The 25,057-nt window shown below is 41.6% G+C and overlaps 1 protein-coding gene across 3 annotated transcripts; it reads left to right on the forward strand.

Moving 5' to 3' along the window:
- Positions 1-216: 216 nt before the first annotated feature.
- On the forward strand, positions 217-24,837 carry LOC134875852 (solute carrier family 12 member 6-like). Of its 3 annotated transcripts, XM_063900546.1 has the most exons (27): positions 217-351; positions 3,551-4,311; positions 8,463-8,557; positions 9,014-9,142; positions 10,389-10,535; positions 10,614-10,668; positions 13,000-13,130; positions 14,063-14,304; positions 14,391-14,518; positions 14,602-14,787; positions 15,351-15,515; positions 15,624-15,722; positions 16,094-16,151; positions 16,378-16,552; positions 16,689-16,807; positions 16,905-17,003; positions 17,105-17,224; positions 17,425-17,529; positions 18,188-18,356; positions 18,449-18,644; positions 18,759-18,928; positions 19,001-19,132; positions 19,952-20,059; positions 20,290-20,346; positions 21,839-22,134; positions 22,218-22,351; positions 22,879-24,837. In XM_063900546.1, the coding sequence occupies exons 2-27, from the start codon at positions 4,095-4,097 to the stop codon at positions 22,968-22,970; spliced, it is 3,624 nt and encodes a 1,207-aa protein (XP_063756616.1). In that variant the 5' UTR covers positions 217-351; positions 3,551-4,094; the 3' UTR covers positions 22,971-24,837. The 3 variants fall into 3 exon arrangements, with proteins under 3 accessions (XP_063756616.1, XP_063756617.1, XP_063756618.1); XM_063900547.1 differs by lacking the exon at positions 20,290-20,346; XM_063900548.1 differs by lacking the exons at positions 22,218-22,351; positions 22,879-24,837 and having other exon boundaries at positions 20,290-20,351; positions 21,839-21,993.
- The last annotated feature ends 220 nt before the right edge of the window (positions 24,838-25,057 follow it).

Raw genomic sequence — 25,057 nt, forward strand, 5'->3', positions numbered from 1 at the left:
ATTACCAATTCACCATTATGCAACCACTTATTTATCATTTTACATGGAATCCTATTGTGTAAGTTTATCATACATCATTGCATTTTTAACTTAACATTAACACGCTATTCGCTGTCTGGTCTTTGTGAACTACAATTCCCAGCAAGCGGTAGCTACTTCTTTGTCATGGCGCATGCGCCGGCAGTTGGAACGACGGCAAGCCAAATGGGACCGGCCGTGCGCAGTCGCATGTTTTTTTGTTGGGTCGGTCGGACAAAAAAAAAGTGCCGAGCAAACCTGGGAGAGGAGCCAGATCTTCCCAGATGTAACTGAAAACAACCAGAAGCGTTCTCCACAGAACACTTAAGCCAGGTATGCTTTATGTGACTAACGTGTTATTAGAATTGAACAAAAAAAATGACGTTTTCACTGAGTATTTGTTGTTGTCACTGAAAAATAGCAGCATGGTTAGCCTGTGGTGCTAACGTTAGCTTCGGCTCTTGACATGCTGCTGCCATTCATAATATAATGCTAACATTTAAACGAGAGTCACTAGTGTGTCAATAACTAATTTCTCCTCCAGTTTATTCCGATTCAGCTGCGCGCGCCTTTCTGATTTTAGCCGGTTAACGCAGCCTCTCACACTGATGCCGCATTTTCCTTTCTCATGGTGTCATTTCAAAGCGAAAAACATCTGCTCATAATATTATTATTGAGATTATCCGTCCAGGTTTTTGTCTGTATTAATATTGGGATGCGTTCTCTGACCGGTTCAAGCCAGAATTATTATGGCTAGCTTAATTGGCTTACAGTGGAGTGTCAGTCAGCAGGGAGGGTCACCATCCACTGCTTAAGTTACATAGATAGATGGATATACACTTCATTTATCCCAAGTGGGGAAATTGTATAGTCACAGCAGCATTTTTGACAGTCATTGTACAATAGGAACACACAAAATTGAATAAAATACTAAATCAAAGCCAATTCATTCACAGGAGTCCACAGTCTATATATCTGTTGCTGCAGTGTTTTGGTCTTATAGGCAACATTTGATTTGATCCAGAATAGTTTATATTGTGTATGATTTGTGATATATGTCTTTCCTACTGTAGATATGTTTATATTATATATTATAAAAATATATTTTATGTTTATACTTGATTCCAGCATTAAATATTGTAATGCCTGAACACACTGCTGCTGTAACACAATCATTTCCCAATTTGGGATCAACAAAATATCTATCTAGAAAAGAGATATTCAGAAGAATATCTATGAAAACACACTGTAAAATATACAGAATAAATTAGAATACTCTCTAATAGCAGTGTGTTCAAGCATTGCACATGAGTTAAACGTATTTTAAAGACAGAATAATATAATACAACATTAACATAAATGGAAAATATGTATAAATTCACGGTAGAAAAGATATTTATTAATAGACAAATATACGACTGAAACAAATAGACATTTGGAAATATCAACATTACAATTACCCCCTCCCCCCCTCTGGTACATATTATAAAGTATTGTTTACTTGATAAATGACAGGTAACCTAACAGCCTTTTACTGATCATTAAACTCAGTTAAAAAACGTGTAAAATGATGCTGCCTACTTCTTAGATAAAGCCTCAGATAAATGGGAATCAGTAGAGTTGAACAACATGTAGAAAGTTTCGTGATATTGACTTCACATCGACTAGGCTTATTTGTTCATTGCTATTTGAGGAACTGTAAGCATTTGGGGCTTTGACTTAGTGTTACACATCATACAAAGCTGAGATGTACAATATATCAAGAGATAATTATTGGTAATGCAGTGTCTTCAAATATTTGGTAACCTGAGCAGAAACGGTTTCCTATATCTTTGCAAAAAAAAACCCTGTTTAAAAATCAACAATCTGAGCTGCATCGCAAGAAAGGAGAACAAAATGTTCCCAACCACGAAATGCTCTTAAATACTGAGAGTGGACAGAAAGAGGGAACTTGAAATGAACCGACCTGCTGTAATAGCACGTAACAAGGCTACAGTAGCACATGACAAATAGGAACCCCCTTGTTTCATGTATCACACAACAAATCAGGTGCAAACAGACAGAATTTCGCCCAAAAATGCAATACATTTGACCCATTAAACGCAATCAAGGTGGCAAAAGATAGTGCAAAACTTCTAGGGTATGTTATTTTTTCCCCACGGTGCGAGCGTTCTATGAAAAGATATCTCAATAAATGTGTGTGCAGTGCATTGTGGGTAGAGATGTGTGTTTAGAAGACTTTTTCCTCATGTGTTTTTCCTCTCGTTTCCTCCTCAGTCCAAAGACATGTCAGTGTATTGGAGCGTCCTAACGGCCCTTATGACTAAATGTGTTTGTCTAGACTTATAACCTCTCAGGGTGTTTCCCAGCATCTACCACAATGCATGCTGGTATAGGACTCCCAAACGTAGCAGGAAGTTTGTTTTAAAAAACACAACAGGAAGACTAGTTGAACAGGCAGCGTGATTGTCATGTCATTATCTCCCGTCCAACTCTGAGCGGGGACAGATGAAGTGCGTTAGATAAAGAGGAAACTGTGCCGTGCCTCTGCATGCAGAGCGAGAGAAAACAGCCAGCAGCCACTGGCACAACCGGTTGGAACCGCTCTCCTTTAATAATTAAATTATGAGTTAAAGCAACAATTCAGCCGTATCCACGAGTCCTGTCACCTCTCTCCCAAGGCGATGTGGTGGTTGACTTTTCACCTCCAGTGGGGTTATTGTTTCACTCCGTTTGGACAGATGTCATGGTGTGGACGAGTCATATATCTGTCAAAAATGTTCCCAAGGCTAGTCTAGCTTTGTTAGTTCACAACACAAAGGTATGTGAAAGTACACAGACGTACCAATGAATGTGAGGGGAATCAGTCTAGTGTGTATGGTTTACCTTTTGACTGCAGAAAAAGGCAAGTTGAGGCCTGTTTGATGCTTTTGGAGCACAGAAGTGAGTACTATGGACCGGTCTGTTACCTTTAAAAAGTGAAACGGCAAAGCTTCTTATTTTTCTGTGCGGGAATTTATTTTAGATTGCTGCAATGAAGGCATTTCTTTCTCGATTTAATTGAGAAAATACTGTTAACTCCTTCAATTAAAATAATTACATAAAAATGCAGTCAATATATTTTATTCTATTTTCCCCCAAAAATAAATGTAATTTTAGAAATAACAAAATGTAAGTGAATGAATAGTTTAGGGTTTCAATACTCAAATATAAAAGCCTAATACCTTTTATTATCTGTATCCTAATATATGGAAAAGGAGGCTAGTCCTTACATCTATATCAGTGAAGTTTTGTATGTTTTTTCTAATAGATGAATCAAGTTAATTTTAAGTTTTCATTAGATAAGGTAACACGTTGTGGATGCAATCCTGGTAAAATAAGTGCTGCTTCTCCTTATTTCAATTCAACATGCATGCAGCCTGCTTACATTTTTAGATAACGCCACTTTTTGCTGCAATAACTAATCTCTGCTTTATTGTTTTTCTCCCTTATCTCCATCCTTTCCCTCTGATGACTTTTCCTGTCACTATAGCCTCCCGTACCCTACCTTGGGCCGTCATTAGAGAGACATTTCTATCTCCTTGTCAGACAAATTTTAATTGTGAGAAACGTAGACAAGCCGGGAGCCATAGTCCTCATCAAGACATGCAGAGACACTGTTTCCTTGCCGTTTGATGGAAGGAAAGGACATGTTTGACATCCTAAACTCTTCATGAAATTATCCCTGCTAGTAGCTGGTACACTACACTCCTCACAAATATAATAAAGGAAGTCTTTTTTATTTATAAATCTAATCAGAGAGGGTATTGACTCTCTAAGGCACAGAGAGAGGCCTGTTGCACACATCCTTTCACATGCCTGGTGGCAGCCAATCACTGCGCTGCAATGGAGAATTGTGGCTGCAAAAGAACTAATCGCAGAGGCCGCCGTCACCTCAGCATCACCTGGGAGATAGCCTAGCCTAACTTAGCTTAGCTCAGGTCAGCACTTAGCTACTGACCCTCCCCCCCTGCCCCACCCTTCCTCTCCCTCTACACCCCCTCCCGCCTCTTTCTCCCCCTTCCAAGTGAGCAGCCATGGCATCAGTGCGCTTCACGGTGACGCCCACCAAGGCCGAGGACCTCCCGGGGCTGTCCGACACGTCGCCCGACATCAGCTCGCGCTCCGGCGCCCGCGTACGCTTCGGCTCCCGGGAGAGCGTCAACCGGAGTGACCCGCTGAGCGAGGCGTCTGGGGGCCTGTCCACCACAGGGGGAGGGGCCGAGACGCCGGACCACAGCAACTTGGAGCAAGGTGAAGAAACACACACACACACACACACACACACACACACACGCACACACACACACACACACAGATAATGCAGGTACACAATGGCTGTATTGCACTTGTTTTAAATCTGCCTCTTAAGGCGTGTTGCTGCCCTTGTTTGAAATTGTGAAATCAGTGAAGCTTTTGGAGAAATAGGAAGCCATTGACTCGTCTGCAAACCAACCGTCCCTCTATTGTTTCTAATCCCACTGCTTACATAGCTACAGACACTGAATCCACTCTCTAATCCATTGTTTATTTATCCATACAGAAGACATGACACGCCCCCCTCCTGACACACTAGCTTGTATAATATAAACACGATGTCACACCTTCCTGGAGCGGTATGAACTTCCTAATAATCCATGTATAAAAGACAATGACAGTGAGGTAAAAGATGTACCTCATAACTCAACATACGTTTATTGGAGCCAAACCTGAAGCGTAACTCGCTAAATTCAAAGAAACGAGGGAGAAATTTGAGGGTGTCGTCCTAAATCTAGGGGTAGGTATTTTGGTCTAAATTATAACAGAGACGTTGCCGTCAACGTAAGCATGAACCCATTTGATTTCTGGCTGCCGGATTTGTCTCATGAAGCTCAAACTCATTTCTTGTTCTAGTCTCTTTCCATGTAAACACATTCCAGAAACACACCAGTTCCCGGTCCCATTCACTAGTTACAGTTTGAACTCAGGAATCCACACAGATCCACTGTTAAATCTGTCATGCTTTGTCCCATTTCTCAAACTGTCTCTGGATATGCTGACTCATTGTTGTCCTAGTCAATCAATCTGAATGTTTACCTTCTGGCTGTATAAAGGTAGTCAAGGAGAAACTAAATCACACGACACAATCACATACAAGGTTCACTCAACGAAGGAAGTAAAACAGGAAGTGCTTCTTTACGTTTTCTGTCTTTAAAGCTATTCTGTTTTGAGTTTGACTTCATTGGAGGGTTGCACATCCAGCAGCAGTTCATCTTATAGCTTTGAGCAGATGTTGAGCAGAACAAAAGGACTGGGATGTAGTGCTTATTGTGATCTTAGTGTAGGTTTCACTTCCCCCACTGCTGTCATCAGCCAACCTACGGGCACACACTGCTCTTTACGTAATGCTAGCTGTCAGCAGAAACCCTTTCTCACGGACTCGGTTTGAACAGGAGCAGCTCGTACGTCAAGTTCAGCAAGAAATCGCCATGAGCAAACGGAGGAGAAATGCTAAAAAAAACCGCCCCTGCTCGATGACTGTGATTGGCTCTCCAAAGGTGTTTAAGAATAGCCGTGCTGATTCACAGAGCTCAGCGAGGGTTATAACAGAGGAGAGATGTAACTGTATTAGCAGCTCTGATCCACTTAAGCTGTTGCATCGTAGCGGGGATGCCCAACGTTGTTTAATAAGCTTCCATAAATAGAAATGGAGCCGGTTAATCCTGACAAGCTTCGATCAGCCTCTGTGATGCTGCAGTATTTGATACAGAGACCCTGCAGAAAAATAACAATGTGGAGAGGAGAAATGCTGCAGGAGGAAAGTCATTTTCAGAAAAGGTCAAATGCTCTGTGATCCATCCGTTGTGACACCTATAAATTTAGCGATTTGGATTTCATGTGCTCACAGCCGGACTCACACACACACATCTGGCTTCTTTCTGCTCCGCTGGCCACTCACAACACAGTGTGACACTCTGATGAGATACACTCAGGTGGAGCTGTTCTCTGGAGGAACACCGTAACACAAACAGACAGCTGCGCTCCCCCGTGTGAACGCTGCAGTTCAACAGGGACAAATCACATACTCTAAAAGCTAGAATTACTCCAAGTGGGACTTTTTTTAATAGTTGTTTTATTGCGTTTAAAAAGATCATTCGAATTCGGACTGTATCAATCAGTCTGTTAATTCATTCATTCATTATAAGCTCTTGAATTGTTGCTTGTTTTAATATAAATTGAAGCAAAGGGAAGTGCTTTGAAGACCTGTTGAGGTCATATCTTAGTCCCCGTTAAACATCACTGTCTTGCAATCAGCTTTATCTCACTTAATATTTGAGTGTTTTCATTGTAAGACAAATTATTCTCAATTTATTAGTTAAAAATGTTTTATTTTTAAGGTTATCATTTGTCATTTTTGGATGATTTCTTAAAAAAAAGTGCTTGTGGATTCTGGATTTTTGTTGTGTTTTGTTTAAACTTCACGTAAAAAAATCAGTTTTAACTTTGAACTAAGTACATGTATGCACAAACTAAGTAAATCTATTGAATGTACTATATAAATAAATCGTAAGGAAAAATGTTGGATTTTATCCACAAAAAATGGCGTTGGACCGAAAAACCAAAAGATATTCAACAACCACAGAAGCCAAAAAACAGACCGAGTTCCAAAGTGTTGGCGTCTATAAAATGCCGTCCGTCCTGATCAACAGGTTGGGAAACAACAAGGTAAAGGTCATGTGTGCGTGTGCGTGTGTGTGTGATTATCCTGGGTTCTTAGCGTGGAGTATTTATTGACTAAGGGTGTAAATATGTTGTAGAAGGTCAACCACTCAACATTTTTGAAGAACAAATGAGCAAAACGCCTGACACCCCCCCCCCCCCCCCCCCCCCCCCCCCCCCCCCAAAGTATGAATACTAACAGGCGAATGGTTTGGTGTGGAGTCACTCTCACACTCGCTATCTTTGTCCAAACGCACGCTGAGAACAGGATGGGAAGTTTCTTCCCACCGGCCAAATGCTGGGTTTTTGTCTTTACATGGGTATTGACTTTTCTAAATATGTAACCAGTGGATGTTCTGCAGCATTTACGGTGTACCAGCTAGTGTGTCCTGCTGCTGTGTTTAAGAACTAAGTGGTCTTTCTTTTTTTTTGAGTTTCCCAAACTTTTTAGGGTGTTTCCAACCTTTTTGAAGAACTTTTAGAAGCTAAAAGAGATGGAATTATTCAGCATTTTCCAAGAAAAACCAGATTTTTAGAATAAAAAAAAAATCTAAATAATATATATATAACAAAAAGGTATAGAGTCCAAACTTTACTGTTAAAAAATAAATAAATAATAATACATATCCACACACAGATGAAGGCCAAACAGTATGGCACACATTCCTTACAATACAATTAATATAGGTCCTTATTTTTATCCTTTTCCTAACATTCTGAAGGTGTTTTTGAGGCATTTTAGAGATGGAAGTATTCAGCATCTTCAAAGAAAAACATATTTTGTAGGTGAATAAATTATAATTAAGATAAATAACCAAAAAAGGAACAAAGGCAGTAAGAAACAACACATGGGATACAGTAGTTACCTTATCCTCACCCCTCCAATTCCTCAACAAATCCCTTCATTTCCTCTATTAATAATCAGACTAGAGGAGAAATGGGAAATACTTCAGAAAGGGAGGATAGTATTGCTTCTATTTCTTAACACATATCCCCCGAACAAAACGAGCCGTATTTATTTTGAGTCTCTCATTACGTTGTGTGTGAGAGTCTGTGTAACGCGACCCTGCCTGCACAGGTTGCTGCTGCCGTTAGCGTGACAGCGGAAGGAAGTGATGCTGCTGACTCAGCTGATGCAGAGCTCTGTGCTGACTGAGGCAACTCGGCTGGGACATGGGGGAGAGAGTGTGTGTGTGTGTGTGTGTGTGAGAGAGAGAGAGAGAAAAACGCTAAGGTATCGGTCTTACAGCAATAGTCACGTGCCAATATGAACTTTCAAACGGGGATTATGACGCCTACTAACAAGTGTTTTAATTAACTGTAGATCACAATTAGTACAATTAACTTCTTCTGTACAGAATTGTATTTTACTTCCTTGATTATTTTACTCCTCTGTGTGTCTTTTTAGGTTTAAACTGAATGTTTTTCAACCCTATTCATTATTTCTGCTCTAGTTCAATTGCTATAATTGTTTCCCGTGATGGAAGAACAAATCCACAGTCTTCGTTCTGTCCTAAAATAAATAGAAAATAATGTAATTTAAGGCAACAGTCTGAGTTAATTAAGTAAATATCTTTCAGCTAACACCTTTTATAGTAAGAAATCCTGTCTGACTTGTTACTGAACGTCATTAAGGAAACATTATTCATTTCCTGGTTGTCTTTGAATTAATATCCGTGTATTTATGTTATTTTCTTTGTCTCTAGGTGATGGAAACTCCAAAATCTCCAGTGTGTACATCAACAACACTCATGGGGTGGATGACGACGACTTCTACGACCGAAACTTGGCCTTATTCGAGGTTCGAAACTCAACTCTTTTTTAGATCTGGTTTCCTGTGAAAGCCCACCATACTCCTCTTCTTCATATTCTTAAATCTGTGCTTAGTGTCAGAGATAGAGAACCACCCTGTAGCCACATTTGAACGCTCACTGCTTTAAATAGTGTCTGTCCTTTTGCCAAAGTGTCTGCTAAACCAGAGTCAAAAATAAACCCGCGGCCGGCTGGTGGTGGGAGCAGAACATTTCAATTTTTATAGATTTCGAAGCTCTTTCTTGTGTCTCCCACTCCTTCAATGACTCATTCAATATGTCTCCTCCTCTGCTGCTCTTTTGCCTCTTCTGTGTTGCCTTCCTTTGTGCTCGGCCTCCTCTCTTCCACCCATTTGTTCTCCATTATTTCGTCCATTTCCCCATCCTCTATCCCCTGGCTTCACTTACTGTCACTTACCTTTGTTCTTTATCTCTTGCTGCCTCAGGAGGAGATGGACACTCGGCCAAAAGTGTCTTCTCTGCTCAATCGCCTGGCAAACTACACCAACCTGACGCAGGGAGCCAAGGAGCACGAGGAGGCAGAGAGCATCGGAGAGAAGAAGAAAGCCGGCAAGGTACAACTCACCGTAGAAGACAATAAAAGCAGTAAAAACAGCAAACAAAAAGCACAGTCACTCATTCAAAAGTGTGTATTATATAAGAATATATCATTACATCTACCAAGAAGTCTCATCAACTGTCCTAGAAATGGAATAAGATCTGTTCTTGGAGTTTTAGGAGATAAAGGAAAGTCTCAATGGAAAAAATATGCCTTTTTTTTAATGTCACGTTTAAATGTACTTTGATGCCCAATAAATTACCCGTACATTCAAAGGACTTAAAGGCTGTACGTGTAATATGCATCAACGTAGTTCTAGCAATGGGAATCTTGAGTCTCAGGCTCCTCCAACGATGCATCATTGGATATATTTAACATTATAGCAAAATACATGATAGTGCAATAGACACATTTGTTGAATAAAGTGCAAAATGATTCCAAATCTACTTCGTCTTTATGTATGATGTTCTTATACTACAGCAATTATAACCAAGCTGTGGGTTAGAGGTATAATTATGGGGTAACAGGACGTTTAAATGATCATGAACACAGTAAGAAATGTCCTTTAACTCTGTGCATGTGTGGAAATAAAGGAGCTAAGACGCACTTTAATTTATCCTCCATCTTTCTAACACATGATTGTGGAGTATCTCTCAGACTAACGGTATCTCCCCTGCGGCTGCGCTGTCAACCCGGCGTGTGAAAGTGAAAGCACAGGAGGATGTGACTCTGATCTGCTCCGTGATACTGCTGATAAGGAGCCCTCGGGCAGAGATAACACTCTCTGTTGTAGTGCCGTAAACACTGTTACGGTTTCCACCCTGCTCTGATTGTTAGACACATTTGACAACAGGGAAGTTGTCTCCCTTCTGGACACACTGGGAGTTCAGTATAAGCACCTGCATTAGTGGTGGGTGATTGGGGAGCTGCTCAGCTAAATTGGAAAATATATTTTAAATGTATGTCCTATGTTGCATCGTTGGAGGAGCCTGACACTCAAGATTGTCCAGAAATTTGAGTTTGGAAAGAAAATCAAAGAAAATAAACTGGGAGACAAAAAGTGTGAATTTCTTAAAGACGGTTTTGGCCACATGAAGGAGTCAGAGTCAAACAGGACTTGTATTTTGAAGAAAAGTCTAGAAACGTAAAAGGAGATTGTCTAACTGAAGTCTTGAACAATAACCCATCAAATATGTGAAGTCTTTGTTTCTCAATAATCATTTTCCCTTGCTTTCTGCTCCCTCTCTGTGCTGTGTCTCCAGTCTCCGCAGATGGGGACCTTCATGGGCGTCTACCTGCCCTGCCTGCAGAACATCTTCGGGGTCATCCTGTTCCTGCGGCTCACCTGGGTGGTGGGCAGTGCGGGGGTGCTGCAGGGCCTCTGCATCGTCTTCATCTGCTGCTGCTGCGTGAGTGTTTCAGCCTCCACCTTTATCACCACATGCATCAGAAAGGTATCTCTAAATTGTACATCTCCCTCCCTGCAGACGCTGTTGACGGCGATATCGATGAGTGCCATCGCCACTAACGGAGTTGTTCCAGGTATTCCTCTAACTTTCACCCCCCCCCCCCCCCCCCCCCCCCCCTCCTCCCATCCGTTCCCTACCTGTGGATTAAAGGGCACTGGTGTGCTGGGTAATCTCTTTATTTGACTCTCACACAGCTACGTCTTATCTCCATTATTTCTCCGTCAGTTTGAGTTATATGAGTTTACACAGCCTGGTGACCTCTTGCGTTGTTTATAGGGCTGTATTGGATAGTTTGAAGGTTCAAAACTTCAATCATAATGATGGCATTTGGATTATCCAGTGGTGGAAGAATTACCCAGATCGTACAGTTAGGTAAAAGTAATAACACCACAGTGTAGAAATACTCCATTACAAGTAAAAGTGCAAAAGTATTGTCATCAAAATATACTTAATAAAGTACTTCTGATTAACACCAAATCTAGAAGAACTTTTTAAAAGTGTAAATTTAAAAGAAAAAAAGTCCAAAATTTGAAAAAAAAGTCTGAAATTTTAGGGAAACGGATCATTTTGAAAAAATATCAGACATGTTATACTTCAATACTTGAGTGTACTTATTTACTTTTGGGATTATAAGGCTTTATTGTTTATTTTTCACATCTTTTAATCTAATTTAAACAGTCTGCACAACACTTTAATTATCTTAATGTAAAAAATGCCTTATATTTATTCAAGAAATGTCATTTTATTTAAAAGACTATTTATTTATTAATCCAATTAATCACTTTATTCAGATTGAGTATTTTATTCTGAATTTATTTGTATTGGTGAATGACAAACCTCCTTTAAAATCTCCAATAAAAGCTTAAAATGTAAGAAATGAAGGAAGAAAACATTCAGTACAGCCATAGATTAATTTCCCAGCTGGTTTCCCTTCAGTTTTCGTTTGTTTTCGTGTGTTTTTTCTAATGTTGTTATTTCTGTTTGTCCCGTCTCTCCCTCTGTCTGCCTCCTCCCTGTCTGTCTGTACGCACATTTAAAAAACAAAAACAAGGATAATTTATCCGCCATTGATTTTGCCTCTCACCGGAACGCCTCTAGACCCCAAATGTCAAAGTAGTGGGACGTTTCCACTAGCATGTGACGTTTCTATAATCGAAACCCCCTCGGTAACATAGAGATTAATCTGTTGTTGTTTGTTGGGCTTCGGACATTTCATCCCATGCTGTCTTTTAGTCTCACCTTTACAGCTTCTCATCATGTAGAATAAAGGAGGAGTCAGAGGAGGAAGTACAGCTCGTTTTAATTCCCTTTGATGACAGTTTGCATGCTTTTATTTAACACGTCAATGGCAGTCTTTGGGGTTAGGAGAAGCCATCCATTCACACTCACACGCCCACTTTCTTTAACTAATCATCTCGCTGTGTTTGTCAAATGTCAAAGGGTTGCATTTTGGAAACCAAACACTGATTTCTGAGCTAACAGAAGGTTCATATGTAGCTCCTCTTTCTTGTATGATTCCTCCATGTGCTTTATTTTATAACGGGTTCAAACTGTATCAGCAAATCAAAGCTTACTGTTGGTTATCAAGCTCACTTGTGTATGGACAAAGCCACGTGTCGAACAAAATTTGGGACTGGTTTAATTATATTTTTTCTATACTACTGCCAGTACCATGCTGGATTCTTCACAGCAAGAATATCTATATCATATGCCATTTTTGATCATTCATTGACAAGGGGATACAGATTTACATTACATTTATCAATCAGAGTTTAATTGGCTTGATTAAGAATGAGTAAGTCCTCTTACATCCTCATATTTCTTGGGAAACCTTAGACGAAATTGCAATTAAGTACAAACTATCAGACTATCTTTTTGATTCTTAACTCTTTAAGGATTCTTAAGGAAGCCTCAAGTGTTAAATGTTGTCCAAATATAAGCAAAACATGGCTGTAACAGATAAAAAATGGCATTATTTAACATAAATCTTCAATTATTAGCTTTACTCGCTGCTGCTGACCATTGTCCAACTTAAGACAACAGGAGGTAACTTAACTCTGGTTCTTGTCCTCCAAGTGAGTCAAAAAACAGCCGTACAGTGATTAGCGGATACGATTTGACCGAATCTCTGCTCTGTCTTCTTCCTCTGATGTGTCATGTTGAGCATTATGCTTACCTCTTCAAGCATAGGACGACTTCTCTCATCAGCTGTGTCTCTCTCTACCTCCTAACATCATAATGTGACTAACATCCATCCCCCCCTCTCTCTTTATGTCCCTTCTCCTCACCTCCTCATCTCCTCATCCTCTCTTCCCTTCTTCTGCTTCTCCAACCCTGATGTACAACCTGCCCTGCTCTCTCTTCCTCTCTTTCCCTCTTCCTCTTCTCTCTTCCCCTTCTTCAGCGGGAGGCGCCTACTTCATGATCAGCCGGTCTCTGGGTCCAGAGTTCGGGGGGGCCGTGGGCTTGTGTTTCTACCTGGGCACCACCTTCGCCGGAGCCATGTACATCCTGGGAGCCATCGAGATCCTGCTGGTGGGTTCAGCCTCATCATCGTTACACGGTTTTTTACCCAATTCCTCTAGGATTGATCTGTGATGTAAATTATGTTTTAAAACTTCAGATTTTCTAACTGTTTACTGGGTCCATTATGGTTTTGCTGCAGCCACAATCCCTCTATTTAAAACACATATTATCAAAACTAAGAAGAGGAACTAACACATTAACCACTTGAGTGATGGGATGGCACCTTTCATATATATCTTTACCGTGATGTCATTATAACGGGATCGGCTGGTTTCTACTTTTTCCCCTATATTGTGGCCTGCAGGGATCTTGATTCACCCCGTCACGGTACATTATCCGGCTAATTAGGTGGATAATTAATGAATAAATTGATTTAATTGCTTCCATTAATGTAATTAGTTCCCTTTCTGTGTTTGGAGGTCAGCACTGTGTCCAAAATAAGATAGTAGAACATTTAAAGAGGCCCTGGAGTTTGCTCTTTCCTGAAGTGTGTGCTATTGACTAATTAAAACAGTACAGTCCTTCGGTTCAGATGTCCTTTGTAGTTCTTAATGTTTCAGATCAATTCTCATGAACACGGCACTTATTGGAGACAGAAATTTAAAGAGGCCTTCATACGCTTCCTTGGGGTTCTCCCTTTCCTGTAGTGTGTAAAATCCCAAAGTTTCCTCCAAAGGGAGTTTCTCTCCCACACACTTGTTTACTTCCTTATCATAATGAAGCACAAAATACAATTATGAAACCTGGAAAATTAGCATCATAAGGCCCCCTTTAAATTGGCAGATCAGAATTGACCCTCAAACCCAGTCTCTAATTATGTTGTAGAGTAAATATTCTGGAAAATTAGTTGAGATCAGATATGAAATACCTGCCAATTCAAGATAGTTAAAAGCACCAAATAAATAACCAACTTTCCATTGTTGTCTCCATCCCTCCTCCAGATGTACATTGCACCCAAAGCAGCCATTTTTGAAGCGAAGCACCCCGAAGGCGAAGGGGCGGCCATGTTGAACAACATGCGTGTCTACGGCTCCATCTGCCTCCTCCTCATGTCCCTGCTGGTTTTCGTAGGGGTGAAGTACGTCAACAAACTGGCCTCCATCTTCCTCGCCTGCGTTATCGTCTCCATCGTGTCCATCTACATCGGGGCGCTGGTCTCCGCCTTCAAACCGCCTCAGTTCAAGTACGTTTTTGCCCCAAAATAAAAAACAGCTTATCTTGGGAGTTTCACTGCTGTTTCCTGAGTGACCGCTTCTCCTCTGTCCGCAGCGTGTGCATGCTGGGAAACAGGACTATCAGCGGGCATGAAATTGAAGACAAGCAATGTGGGAAAACGGTCCTGCTGCAGATCAAAGAGCAGGGGGACACGGTGGAATACAACTTCACTGTCAGTAACGGTGGGTACCAGGGATCAGGAGAAAGGAGGAATGTTTACGACTGTTTTTCAGGTTTTTTGACGTTCTGTGTTCCTTCCCATTAGACACCAGCACTCTGGGCCCCACCTTCGACCCCAGCCTGGCCCCCCCTCTCATGGAGAAGACCACACACCTTTGGAGACATTTCTGCCAGGGAACAGAGATCAACGCCTCCTGCGACGAATACTTCCTGGCCAACAACTTCTCTCAGATCGAAGGCATCCCCGGTCTGGCCAGTGGCATCATTTCAAGTAAGGTGTTTATACAGGAGAAGCATTTCAATACAAATCCACATTTATTTAAGTATTTTAGGTTTGTTATAAGAGGCCAATTAAATGATTTCACAGCCAACAGATGGTGAGTATTAGCTTTGTTGGAAAATTGAGGATTCCACCTCATTTGTTGACATTAATTCACTGTAAAAAATCATATTTTTACCCTTTTTAAAAATTATTTTGATGGCTAATGTCACTTATACTTAATCGAAATTATTATTAATAAGAAATATTTGACATTTTTGAAAATATTGTAAGTAAAGAGACCTTTTTTAGTTTGCTTCAGTGTTTATTTATGTGACTGTGCCAGCTGCAAATATGTGTGCTTATTTTAAAGTAATTACCTTTTTTATTTATTATGTTTTCCATATTTTTTAATGGCATTATTTTCCTGTTTTTTCTGTTTTCTGTTATTATAAATCACTTTTTTCTGTATTTCTTGAATAAAACATACCGTATTTTATTAATTGAATTGTCTATGCTATCCATAAGAGTACGAATAAAAAGAGACCATCGTATACTGAATCTCCCCCTCGTAGAGAACCTGTGGAGCTCGTACCTCAGTAAAGGCGACGTGGTGGAGAAAGGCTCCCTCAGCTCCTCTCATGTTTCCCCCCCGGCCTCCACCCAGCAGCCCTACGTGTTCGCTGACATCACTACCTCCTTCACGCTGCTGGTGGGCATCTTCTTCCCCTCCGTCACAGGTAACGCATCCTCTCACCCTTACTCGAACGATGGTTGTGTTTTATGCACGCTCCTTGTTCAATTAAGATGTTATAATAATCTTAAAATATCGACATTTTGATCGTCAGGAATCATGGCTGGTTCAAACCGGTCGGGGGATCTGAAAGACGCTCAGCGCTCCATCCCCATCGGCACCATCCTGGCCATCCTCACCACCTCCCTCGTCTGTATCCTTTCACTCAACCTTTAATTTAACTAAATTCTGAATTGTTGACCAGGCAATCTTAATGTACAAATAACTCAAAGCTCCTGTGTTTAAAAGCTACCTAAATAACTACAAAAGATGAATAAAATGTAGATATTTAAGTATCAAAATAATCAATTAACCTTTAGCTTTTCATCGCATTATCTCAGAGCACGCCTCTCATTTCCCCAGCATACTTGGCCTTCCCATGTTCCTGTTCGGAGTTATCCATTTAATATTTACACCTCACTTGAGCTAAATGAATTGCTGTATTATGTCTCAGAGGCCCTCAGGGGGCATCTGATCTGATTTGATTCGACTGCTGAGTGTTTTTCCTGAGTGCTGTCCATCCAGACCTGAGCAGCGTCGTGTTGTTCGGAGCCTGTATCGACGGGGTCGTCCTCCGAGACAAGTCAGTGCATCTGCTCCTCGTGTGTGTGTGTGTGCGTGTGTGTGTGTGAAAAAGCGAGTATCTTGCATGTGTATGTTGCATTACATATATCAGAATTCCGTCTACTGTTTGCAGATTATAGATAAATGGAAATAAATAAAGCATGAGGATATATTGCAGGATGTTATAGCACATCGTTACAGAGTGTGTGTGTGTGTGTGTGTGTGTGTGTGTTTGCCTCCTGCAGGTTCGGAGACTCTGTGAACGGGAACCTGGTCGTCGGGACTCTGGCGTGGCCGACTCCCTGGGTCATCGTGATTGGCTCTTTCTTCTCCACATGCGGCGCCGGCCTCCAATCGCTGACCGGCGCTCCCCGGCTCCTGCAGGCCATCGCCAAGGACAACATCATCCCCTTCCTGCGGGTAAACAAGAGCTGCAAACACCTTTTCTCCTGGTCTTTTATTTAGTTTGAGCTACTTTACAATCATCCTACCAAACAGAGGGGAAATGATGCATTCTGTTCTGGGATAAATCTTTCCTCTCCTGTGTGTGTTCCAGGTGTTCGGACATGGGAAGGCTAACGGGGAGCCAACCTGGGCCCTGCTGCTGACAGCTCTGATAGCCGAGCTGGGGATCCTCATCGCCTCCCTGGACCTGGTGGCTCCCATCCTGACAATGTGAGAATGCAAAGTGTCTTAATCTCTGCTGTATCTCAATATTTGAACTTGCATTTCTTCCTTCAGTTTAACTTCTGTTCTTATTTATTTTATTCAGGTTTTTCCTGATGTGTTATCTGTTCGTGAACCTGGCCTGTGGCCTCCAAACTCTGCTGAGGACGCCCAACTGGAGGCCTCGCTTCTCCTATTACCACTGGTACTTACACACACACACACACACACACACACACACACACACACACACACACACACACACACGTCCACACACACACTGATCCGTGCCTGCGGTGTGTGCAGGACTCTGTCGTTTTTGGGGATGACGATCTGCCTGGCGCTCATGTTCATATCCTCCTGGTACTACGCAATCGTCGCCATGGTGATCGCCGGCATGATCTACAAGTACATTGAGTACCACGGGTACGTTGCTATGGAGATGTATCCCTCCCCTACATGTACAGCATGGTCAAGAGTGGTGTGTGTGTGTTTAGAGGTATCTGAGTCTATATCCAGAGTGAGTCATCTTTGTTTTTAGTCGGTGTGTGTGTCAGGGGACGACACAATACACACATCTGGCAGTACATACATGGTGTGTGTGTGTGTGTGTGTGTGTGTGTTAGAGCGGAGAAAGAGTGGGGGGATGGGATCCGCGGCCTCTCGCTCAGTGCCGCCCGCTACGCCCTCCTGAGGCTGGAGGAGGGACCGCCGCACACCAAGAACTGGAGGTACAAAATCAGACTTTTTTGATACGATTTCATCACTTTATAACTAGAAGTAGTGCTTAATTTGCTTGGCCAGTGGCTCTGGAGTAAAGAAATACTGAGAGGAAAAGGAGGAACATGTCATTTGGATGATCCATTTGCTATTTCTAATCTAAATAGCTTTTTTACGACACGATAACACTTTACTGTTGGATCAAGTCTGAGTGTATTGCATCACAGCGGCTCCATTTGCCACATCAAACTAAGACACGATACAAGGAAACAAGACAAAAGATTATCCTGGCAAAACATAAAGATTAAAAATTAGTTTCCTTAATGTGTCATTTTTCTGTATTTGAATACCTTTAAAAAAAAAAGCTCCTTCAATAAAATGTATATTAAATTCTCCTATCCCCGTCAGTTAAAGCTACTGTCATGACTCAAGACTGAAGCAGCTATAGTGTGTAAACGCTTTTGAATACCATCTATAAAATAAATAGATGTTCAAGACATTTTACACGCTGTCAGAAACAGAAATAATATTTTGAAACTTAGAAAAATGAGGAGACATTTTCTTTGTTCACGCTTCCTTATTTTATGTAGACATTTCACAAACAGGAAAGGAACCCAGATTAGTAGTAGTTACTAAAATCCACATCCACTAACACACTCCCCTCTGCAGGCCTCAGGTGCTGGTGTTACTGAAACTGGACGAGGACGCCCACGTCAAGTCTCCTCGCCTGCTGACCTTCGCCAGCCAGCTGAAGGCGGGAAAGGGCCTGACCATCGTCGGCACCGTCGTCTCCGGAAACTTCCTGCAGAGCTACGGAGAGGCCCTCGCTGCCGAACAGGTGGGAGAGTGTGTGTGTGTGTGTGTGTGTTTCACGTGAAGAACGATCCGTAGATCCAGTTGCCTTCAGATGCTAAATGCCTCCTGTTTCAGACCCTGAAGCACCTGATGGATAAGGAGCGCGTGAAGGGCTTCTGTCAGTGCATCGTGGCCCAGAAGCCCCGGGACGGCATCAGTCACATGATCCAGTCCAGCGGCCTCGGAGGGATGAAGCCCAACACGGTGGTGATGGGCTGGCCTCACGCCTGGAGGCAGAGCGAAGACCCTCAGGCCTGGAAGACCTTCATCAGTGAGTGGAAGATGTTTTAAAGATGAAAGAAAGGAGGGTTTTTTTCTTCCCCCTGAGCTTGGAGTTGTAGTTTCTCAGTTTTCAGGCTAACAGCGCCCCCTCTCGTCCCTCCAGACACGGTGCGGGTCACCACAGCAGCCCACCTGGCCCTGCTGGTGCCCAAAAACATCTCCCTGTTCCCCAGCAACAGCGAGCCCTGCAGCGAGGGCTACATCGACGTGTGGTGGATCGTCCACGACGGGGGGATGCTGATGCTGCTGCCTTTCCTGCTGCGCCAACACAAGGTAGCATCCGCACTTTAAAAGGTCCCTCCTTCAGTGGAACTACTGCTAAATGTTCTGTGCTCTGGCCCTCAGGTGTGGCGGAAGTGCGGGATGCGGATCTTCACCGTTGCCCAGATGGAGGATAACTCCATCCAGATGAAGAAGGATCTGGCAACCTTCCTCTATCACCTCCGCATCGAGGCTGAGGTGGAAGTGGTTGAAATGGTAAGCAGGCGTGGATCCTCTAGTCATTTTAATGCAGTTCACTTGTTTTAGAAATACTATTACCATGACTTTCCCTTCAGTCTGAATGTGCAAGAAGACCAGAGTGTAGAGAAGGAAGAATAAACTGCACTTTCTCAACAAAGAAGAGGTTAGCATGCTGGTATCTATAGACAGTTGTTAGCTAGCATTAGCTACCGTGTTGAAAATAGGGATAATAAATCAGATTAGAATCTGCACACGCCTTCAACCGCTGTGGTTTCAGCTCTCCTTACCCGAGAGAAAACTACGTCAACAAACACAGAGCAGGACAATAGTTGAACGCCTATCTGTAGTCACACGATCCAGTCAGGTATATCACCTTTATAAGAGCTTCTCGCCTTTTTGAGGTAAGATTTTTAAGTTAAGGTTTTTGTTGCAGCAGCATTAAAAAAACAGAATTGAAGGGACAATGTTCAGTAAACACAACATAAAGTAGGATATTATTTACATTAAGTGTGCAAGGAGTGCAATATTAATTAGAGCTGCTTTTAATGTGTAAATAATTGCGGGGTTTTTTGTGTCTTTGAATACCTTATTAAAAAAAGCTCCGTAAATAAAAGGTCTATTTATTTAGGCTCCTACTCCCGTCAGTTAATGCTACTCTCATGACTCAACACGGCTAATGAAGCAGCTATAGTGTGTAAAAAATAAATAGATATTCAAGACATTTTACACACTGTCCAAAACAGAAATTCTGTGAGATTTCAACAAGAAAATCTGCAGCGTTTATAGCTAGAAAAACCACATTCTGGACACAGTTTTCTTAATGTCTCCTCTCAGCATGACAGCGACATCAGTGCGTACACCTACGAGAGGACCCTGATGATGGAGCAGAGATCTCAGATGCTCCGTCAGATGCGGCTGTCCAAATCCGACCGGGAGAGAGAGGTAAGCTGAGCTCTCGTTCACATTTATATCCTCTTGTTTGGATAAAAAAAAAAAAGGTGTAACTTTGCATGAAAACCAGATTGTCTCCAGCAGTAATACATGTTGAGTTTCCTAGCGGGGGATAAACGATGTATTGAGCGATTCTTCATCAGTATTTGGGTCATTATTAACAGTTGTGTACACGGTTTGCCATCTGATGTGTTTGTGATTGTCGTGCATCATTTTATCAGGGACACCCTGGTAGCAGCAGCAGTAGGACAGAGGCAGGTGGAGCTGCAAGGTCTCAGGTGAGGTCAGTGGTTATGGGCAGCGGTGAGGTCCTCAGTCTCATTAAAGGGGAACAGATTTAACTTTGTTAAAAACACAAAACACTAACTATATTCTTGTAAATGTGTTCAGATTAAAGCAATTTACTATAAAACAGGTTTTTGATTGTTGATTAATGTAGAAGATATCCATAAAAGTCCTTTTTTGGGGGCAAATTGTGTCATTTGCTTTGATATCATTGTTATTTTTATGCATGATTTCAAAATAAAAGCAGATGCTACAGACAGAATAAAGCAGGACGCTCTTGATTTTACGATTTAAAGTAGGTCCAGGACTATTCTTTATTAATTATATCACATATTAGCCTGCCATCCAATGTTTAAATAGACGTGTTGACTGCTGCTATCAATACCATTACTCTCGTGTGTCATACCATGCGTCTCCAAAAGCTCTGGATACTTTCTGTTTTCAGTTGATGTGCTTTTTGTTGTTTATTTATGTTGCTTTTCATACTTTGTTTCTGTCCTTGTACTGCTGCAAATACCTAAGGTTCCCCTCAATTGTTATACTGAGCTCCAAGAGGAGGATGTATCGGCATAATAATTAGACATTATTAGAGAGAAATTACCTTAATGTTTCCCCCGATGGACACCAGGTACAGACGTGATTCCTTATTAAATACCAGGTTTGTTATTAAAGGTAATTTAATCTCCTTTCCACACTGGTCTCCTCAGCAGGACCGCTGGAGTTTTGATGATGTAAGTTTAATGGTAGTAAAGCAGTAGGTGTGTTTTAATCCTTTAGATTCATTTAGACTTGGTGTTTACGAGGTCTTACAGACCATTGAAAGCCTTTGAGTCCTTCAGAATAAAACACAAAATAAAAGTCTGCTTGTTTTAATGCAACCTTTTAAATCAATACATTCATTTTATTGTAGGAAGAATTTACATTTAGGAAGTGCAGTGAATGAGAGAGGTGTTTCAGACACTGAATTTATATTGTTTTTGTACCACTTTACAGAGTTAAATCCAACATCAGATATTCACTTCACTGATTTTGCTGTGTGTATGTAGGCGACACATTGATTTAAAGACTTCTTATAAACAAACAGCTCACACAGCTTTCAAAAATCTATACCTTGTGCATTTCCACATTAGCCGATCATCTGACATTTTCTGTTCTTAAAGGGGTTCATCTGAAGGATTCAATTAAGAATTTCTCAAATAATTAAGGGAATATTTGCTAATCTGGGTAAAAAATATTGCTTTTTATTATTTATATGCCTTTCTGCCCTTTTCATTACTCACTACTGACTATTATTTGCCATTTGACTCGGTAGAAGTCTACTGTCCCTGATAGAGTATACTTGTGTATGTGTTTCCTTTTTGTTATTTAGTTAACCTTGTGTTGTCTGTAGGTGCATCTTAACCCCACATTCAGGAGTAAAATAGAGGAGAGAGAGGAGAATAAAAGTTGAGAAGAGAAGGGTCATTTTTGTGTGTGTGTGTCCAGGCTCAGCTGGTGAAAGACAGAAACTCCATGCTGCGTCTGACGAGCATCGGATCAGATGACGACGACGACACCGACGGCGGAGAGCGAGACAGGGCCACAAACGCCACCGGGGGAGGAGGAGGAGGAGGAGGGGGAGGCGACGGTGGCAGGGGAGGAGGTGGAGGAGGAGGAGGAGGTACCGAGCATCACCGGCGAGTTCAGATGACCTGGACCAAAGAGAAGAGCTCCCAGTACAGAGCGGCTCACTCGGGATGCTCCACGCCAGAGGGATTCAGAGACATGCTCAGCATCAGGCCGTGAGCGGGAAAAACACTCACTGACTCCGCCATTTTTGTAGTTCTTCAAACACGTTGTTGAGTGTGTCTTGTCTCTCCTGCAGGGATCACTCCAACGTCAGGCGGATGCACACCGCGGTGAAGCTCAACGAGGTCATCGTCAATAAATCCCACGATGCCCGGCTGGTGCTGCTCAACATGCCGGGGCCGCCCAGGAACACGGACGGGGACGAGAACTGTATCCTTAAACTCTGAGGGGTTTTGAAGTTAGATATTTAAGATGCTGGTTCTTCCTCTGAGTAGTTGTCGGAGGGTTTAAATAATTCAGAAACCTGATGATTGTCTAACAATTCTCCAGTAAATCCATTCAAGTTTTACTTCACCTTTTAGCTACCATAAAAGGAAACGGCATACATTTCGGACTTGGGATCGCTTCACAATCATTTTGTTTTGAATATGCCTTTTAATCTTGTAGAATTAATTTAGAAGCACATGATTTAGATGTTGTATTTGATAAAAGGCCTGAAACATATTCAAACGGTACATCTCTGAAGGCTAAAACACACTCTTATTAAACTAAAGTCCAATAGAAAAACCCCAAATAATATATCCTGGTCTCTAGATCTTTTGTCGTTCTTGACTAAACGAGTGTCACACTGAGTTTCCTCCCGGAGAGACGGCGCTGTAACACAAATAATGAAACAATATTTAATCTCCTCTTATTGTACGACAGTCAGCCTAAACAGTCCTGAATTTTCCGACCAGACATGGAGTTCCTGGAGGTCCTGACTGAAGGACTGGAGCGCGTCCTGTTGGTCCGAGGAGGAGGAAGTGAAGTCATCACCATCTACTCCTGATTGGACGAAACTAAGGAAGCGATAAAGACGCAGCCATAATCACATAGAAGCGAGCGAAGGGGTAGACGACGGGGAGCTCTGCGGGTGTGGGGGGGCAAAAGGAGAGACTGTCATTGGCTGTCAGCCGTCACGCCTCCCCCCCTAACCCTTTTCCTTTTATCCTTAGGGTTTCCATTCCACTTATGTCAAGCTACAGAAATGCCAACACAATTCCACGAACGAGGAAAGTGTGTGTGTGTGTGTGTGTGTGTGTGTGTGTGTGTGTGTGTGTGTGTGTGTGTGTGTGTGTGTGTGTGTGTGTGTGTGTGTGTGTGTGTGTGTGTGTGTGTGTGTGTGTGTGTGTGTGTGTGTGTGTGTGTGTGTGTGTGTGTGTGTGTGTGTGTGTGTGTGTGTGTGTGTGTGTGTGTGTGTGTGTGTGTGTGTGTGTGTGTGTGTGTGTGTGTGTGTGTGTGTGTGTGTGTGTGTGTGTGTGTGTGGTCCACCTGTAGTCTGTTGAGAAGGGGACCAGTGTTGTGTTTTTTTGGGGGGGGCGGTGGAACAGCGAATGAGAGGAGATGCATCGAAGACTCAGGGTGTCTTTTTGTACAGAATGTATTTTGGAAGTAATTGAGAGCAGGTCGACGTCTGGATTTACTTTTTGTCTCCTTGAGGACACGTTATAATAAAGGCATTATTATAATACCACATAATAAGAGGAAGAGTAACACCGCATCAACAGGAAGTGTTTTTAACCCTGCTTACCGGTTCTTTTAAATACAAGTAGTGTCTTTACTTGAAAGTGTGTTATTACTCATTTCCTTTGCTTATCCATATGCACAAACCTCCGAATTCTTTTCTATTGGAAGCCCATCTTTACCAGGGAAAAAATCTCAATAAAATGATGGTCATGAGAAGAAGAAAAGCCTCAACCATGTGTTGAATCTATTTTGACTTTGAGTAGAGAAATTGAGTAAAAGAAAAAGCCATTGTTATGACTTAATGCGTCAAAAGTCAGTCGTGAGAGTCAAAGAAAATTCTGACATACTGTAATAATAAAGACGACATGAGGAGATATTACGATGACTCTCATACCTCTCTTTTTTGTCTCTTAGTTAAAATTAGCTTCTCTTTCTCTTGCTACTCCATTCATCTCATGGCAACAAATGTTAACGTCAAGAGGCACATATTCTAATCAGCACAGCAGTCAGACACTGTGTGCTCTGCTAACGACAAGGATGGAAATAGGAATTGTTCTTCAAAGTACCGACACGGTTATGATTTTGAAGTGAACCAAGGAAAACCAAAATCAAACCACCAGTAATGAAACTTTTAAAGCCCACGTTGGACTGCATGTCACTAATATCATGTTAGAGTAGGCGACGGCGGTGTAGAGTGAGTTTGAAAAAGCAAGGTCGAGAATGAATACACTGCATGCTGTCGAAATGTCACTGTCACTTGGAGGTGTGTGTGTGTGTGTGAGTGAGGATTCTTTGGCAAATCAAGGTGTTTTCTGTTCCTTCAAATGAGAATAGTGTGTGTTGTATGAATGTGCCCTAAAACTACACTCACCGTTCAATTCAACCTGCTGACGTCCCTGTGAGTGTGTGTGTGTGTGTGAGAGAGAGAGAGGTGTTGCTTAAGTAAGGAACTGTAAACTGGAGGTGTGTGATTTCACTCTAATGCTTCTTTTTTTTTTACAGTGTTATCGTGCAGGGATTCTTTTATGTTCATAGTTTTTCCTAAACGGGTTTTTTTTTTCTTGCTTGTACATAAAGACAAAAAAAGATCCCAAGTTTTATCTTTTTTTAATTACATTAATATAAAAAAAGGAATCATAAAAAAGATGCTTGAAAAAATACGGAAAGAAATAAAGACATTTTGAAAGAAATTTCCCCGACTGATGGTGCTTTTGCTTTATCCCATTTTGAAGATTATATTAATAAATGTATGATGTGATTTTGCTGGCTGATTATTTATAGCAAACAATAATTTTCTAGCACTAATAATAATCTTTAACTTAATATCAATGCATGTAATTTATAACGGGGCTCAAAAAAACACCTTTCTTAAATCTGACATTTTATTTTGCTTTGTATTATTATTAATAT

Source organism: Eleginops maclovinus, chromosome 14 (genome assembly GCF_036324505.1).
Source record: "Eleginops maclovinus isolate JMC-PN-2008 ecotype Puerto Natales chromosome 14, JC_Emac_rtc_rv5, whole genome shotgun sequence".
Classification (NCBI taxonomy): Eukaryota; Metazoa; Chordata; class Actinopteri; order Perciformes; family Eleginopidae; genus Eleginops; species Eleginops maclovinus.

Coding starts and splice junctions, on each gene's coding strand:
- LOC134875852 (XM_063900546.1), top strand. CDS start 4,095: ATGGCATCAGTGCGCTTCACGGTGACGCCCACCAAGGCCGAGGACCTC. Junction 17,225..17,424: donor AAGTACATTGAGTACCACGG/GTACGTTGCTAT, acceptor TGTGTGTGTTAG/AGCGGAGAAAGAGTGGGGGG. Junction 18,645..18,758: donor GGCCTGGAAGACCTTCATCA/GTGAGTGGAAGA, acceptor TCGTCCCTCCAG/ACACGGTGCGGGTCACCACA.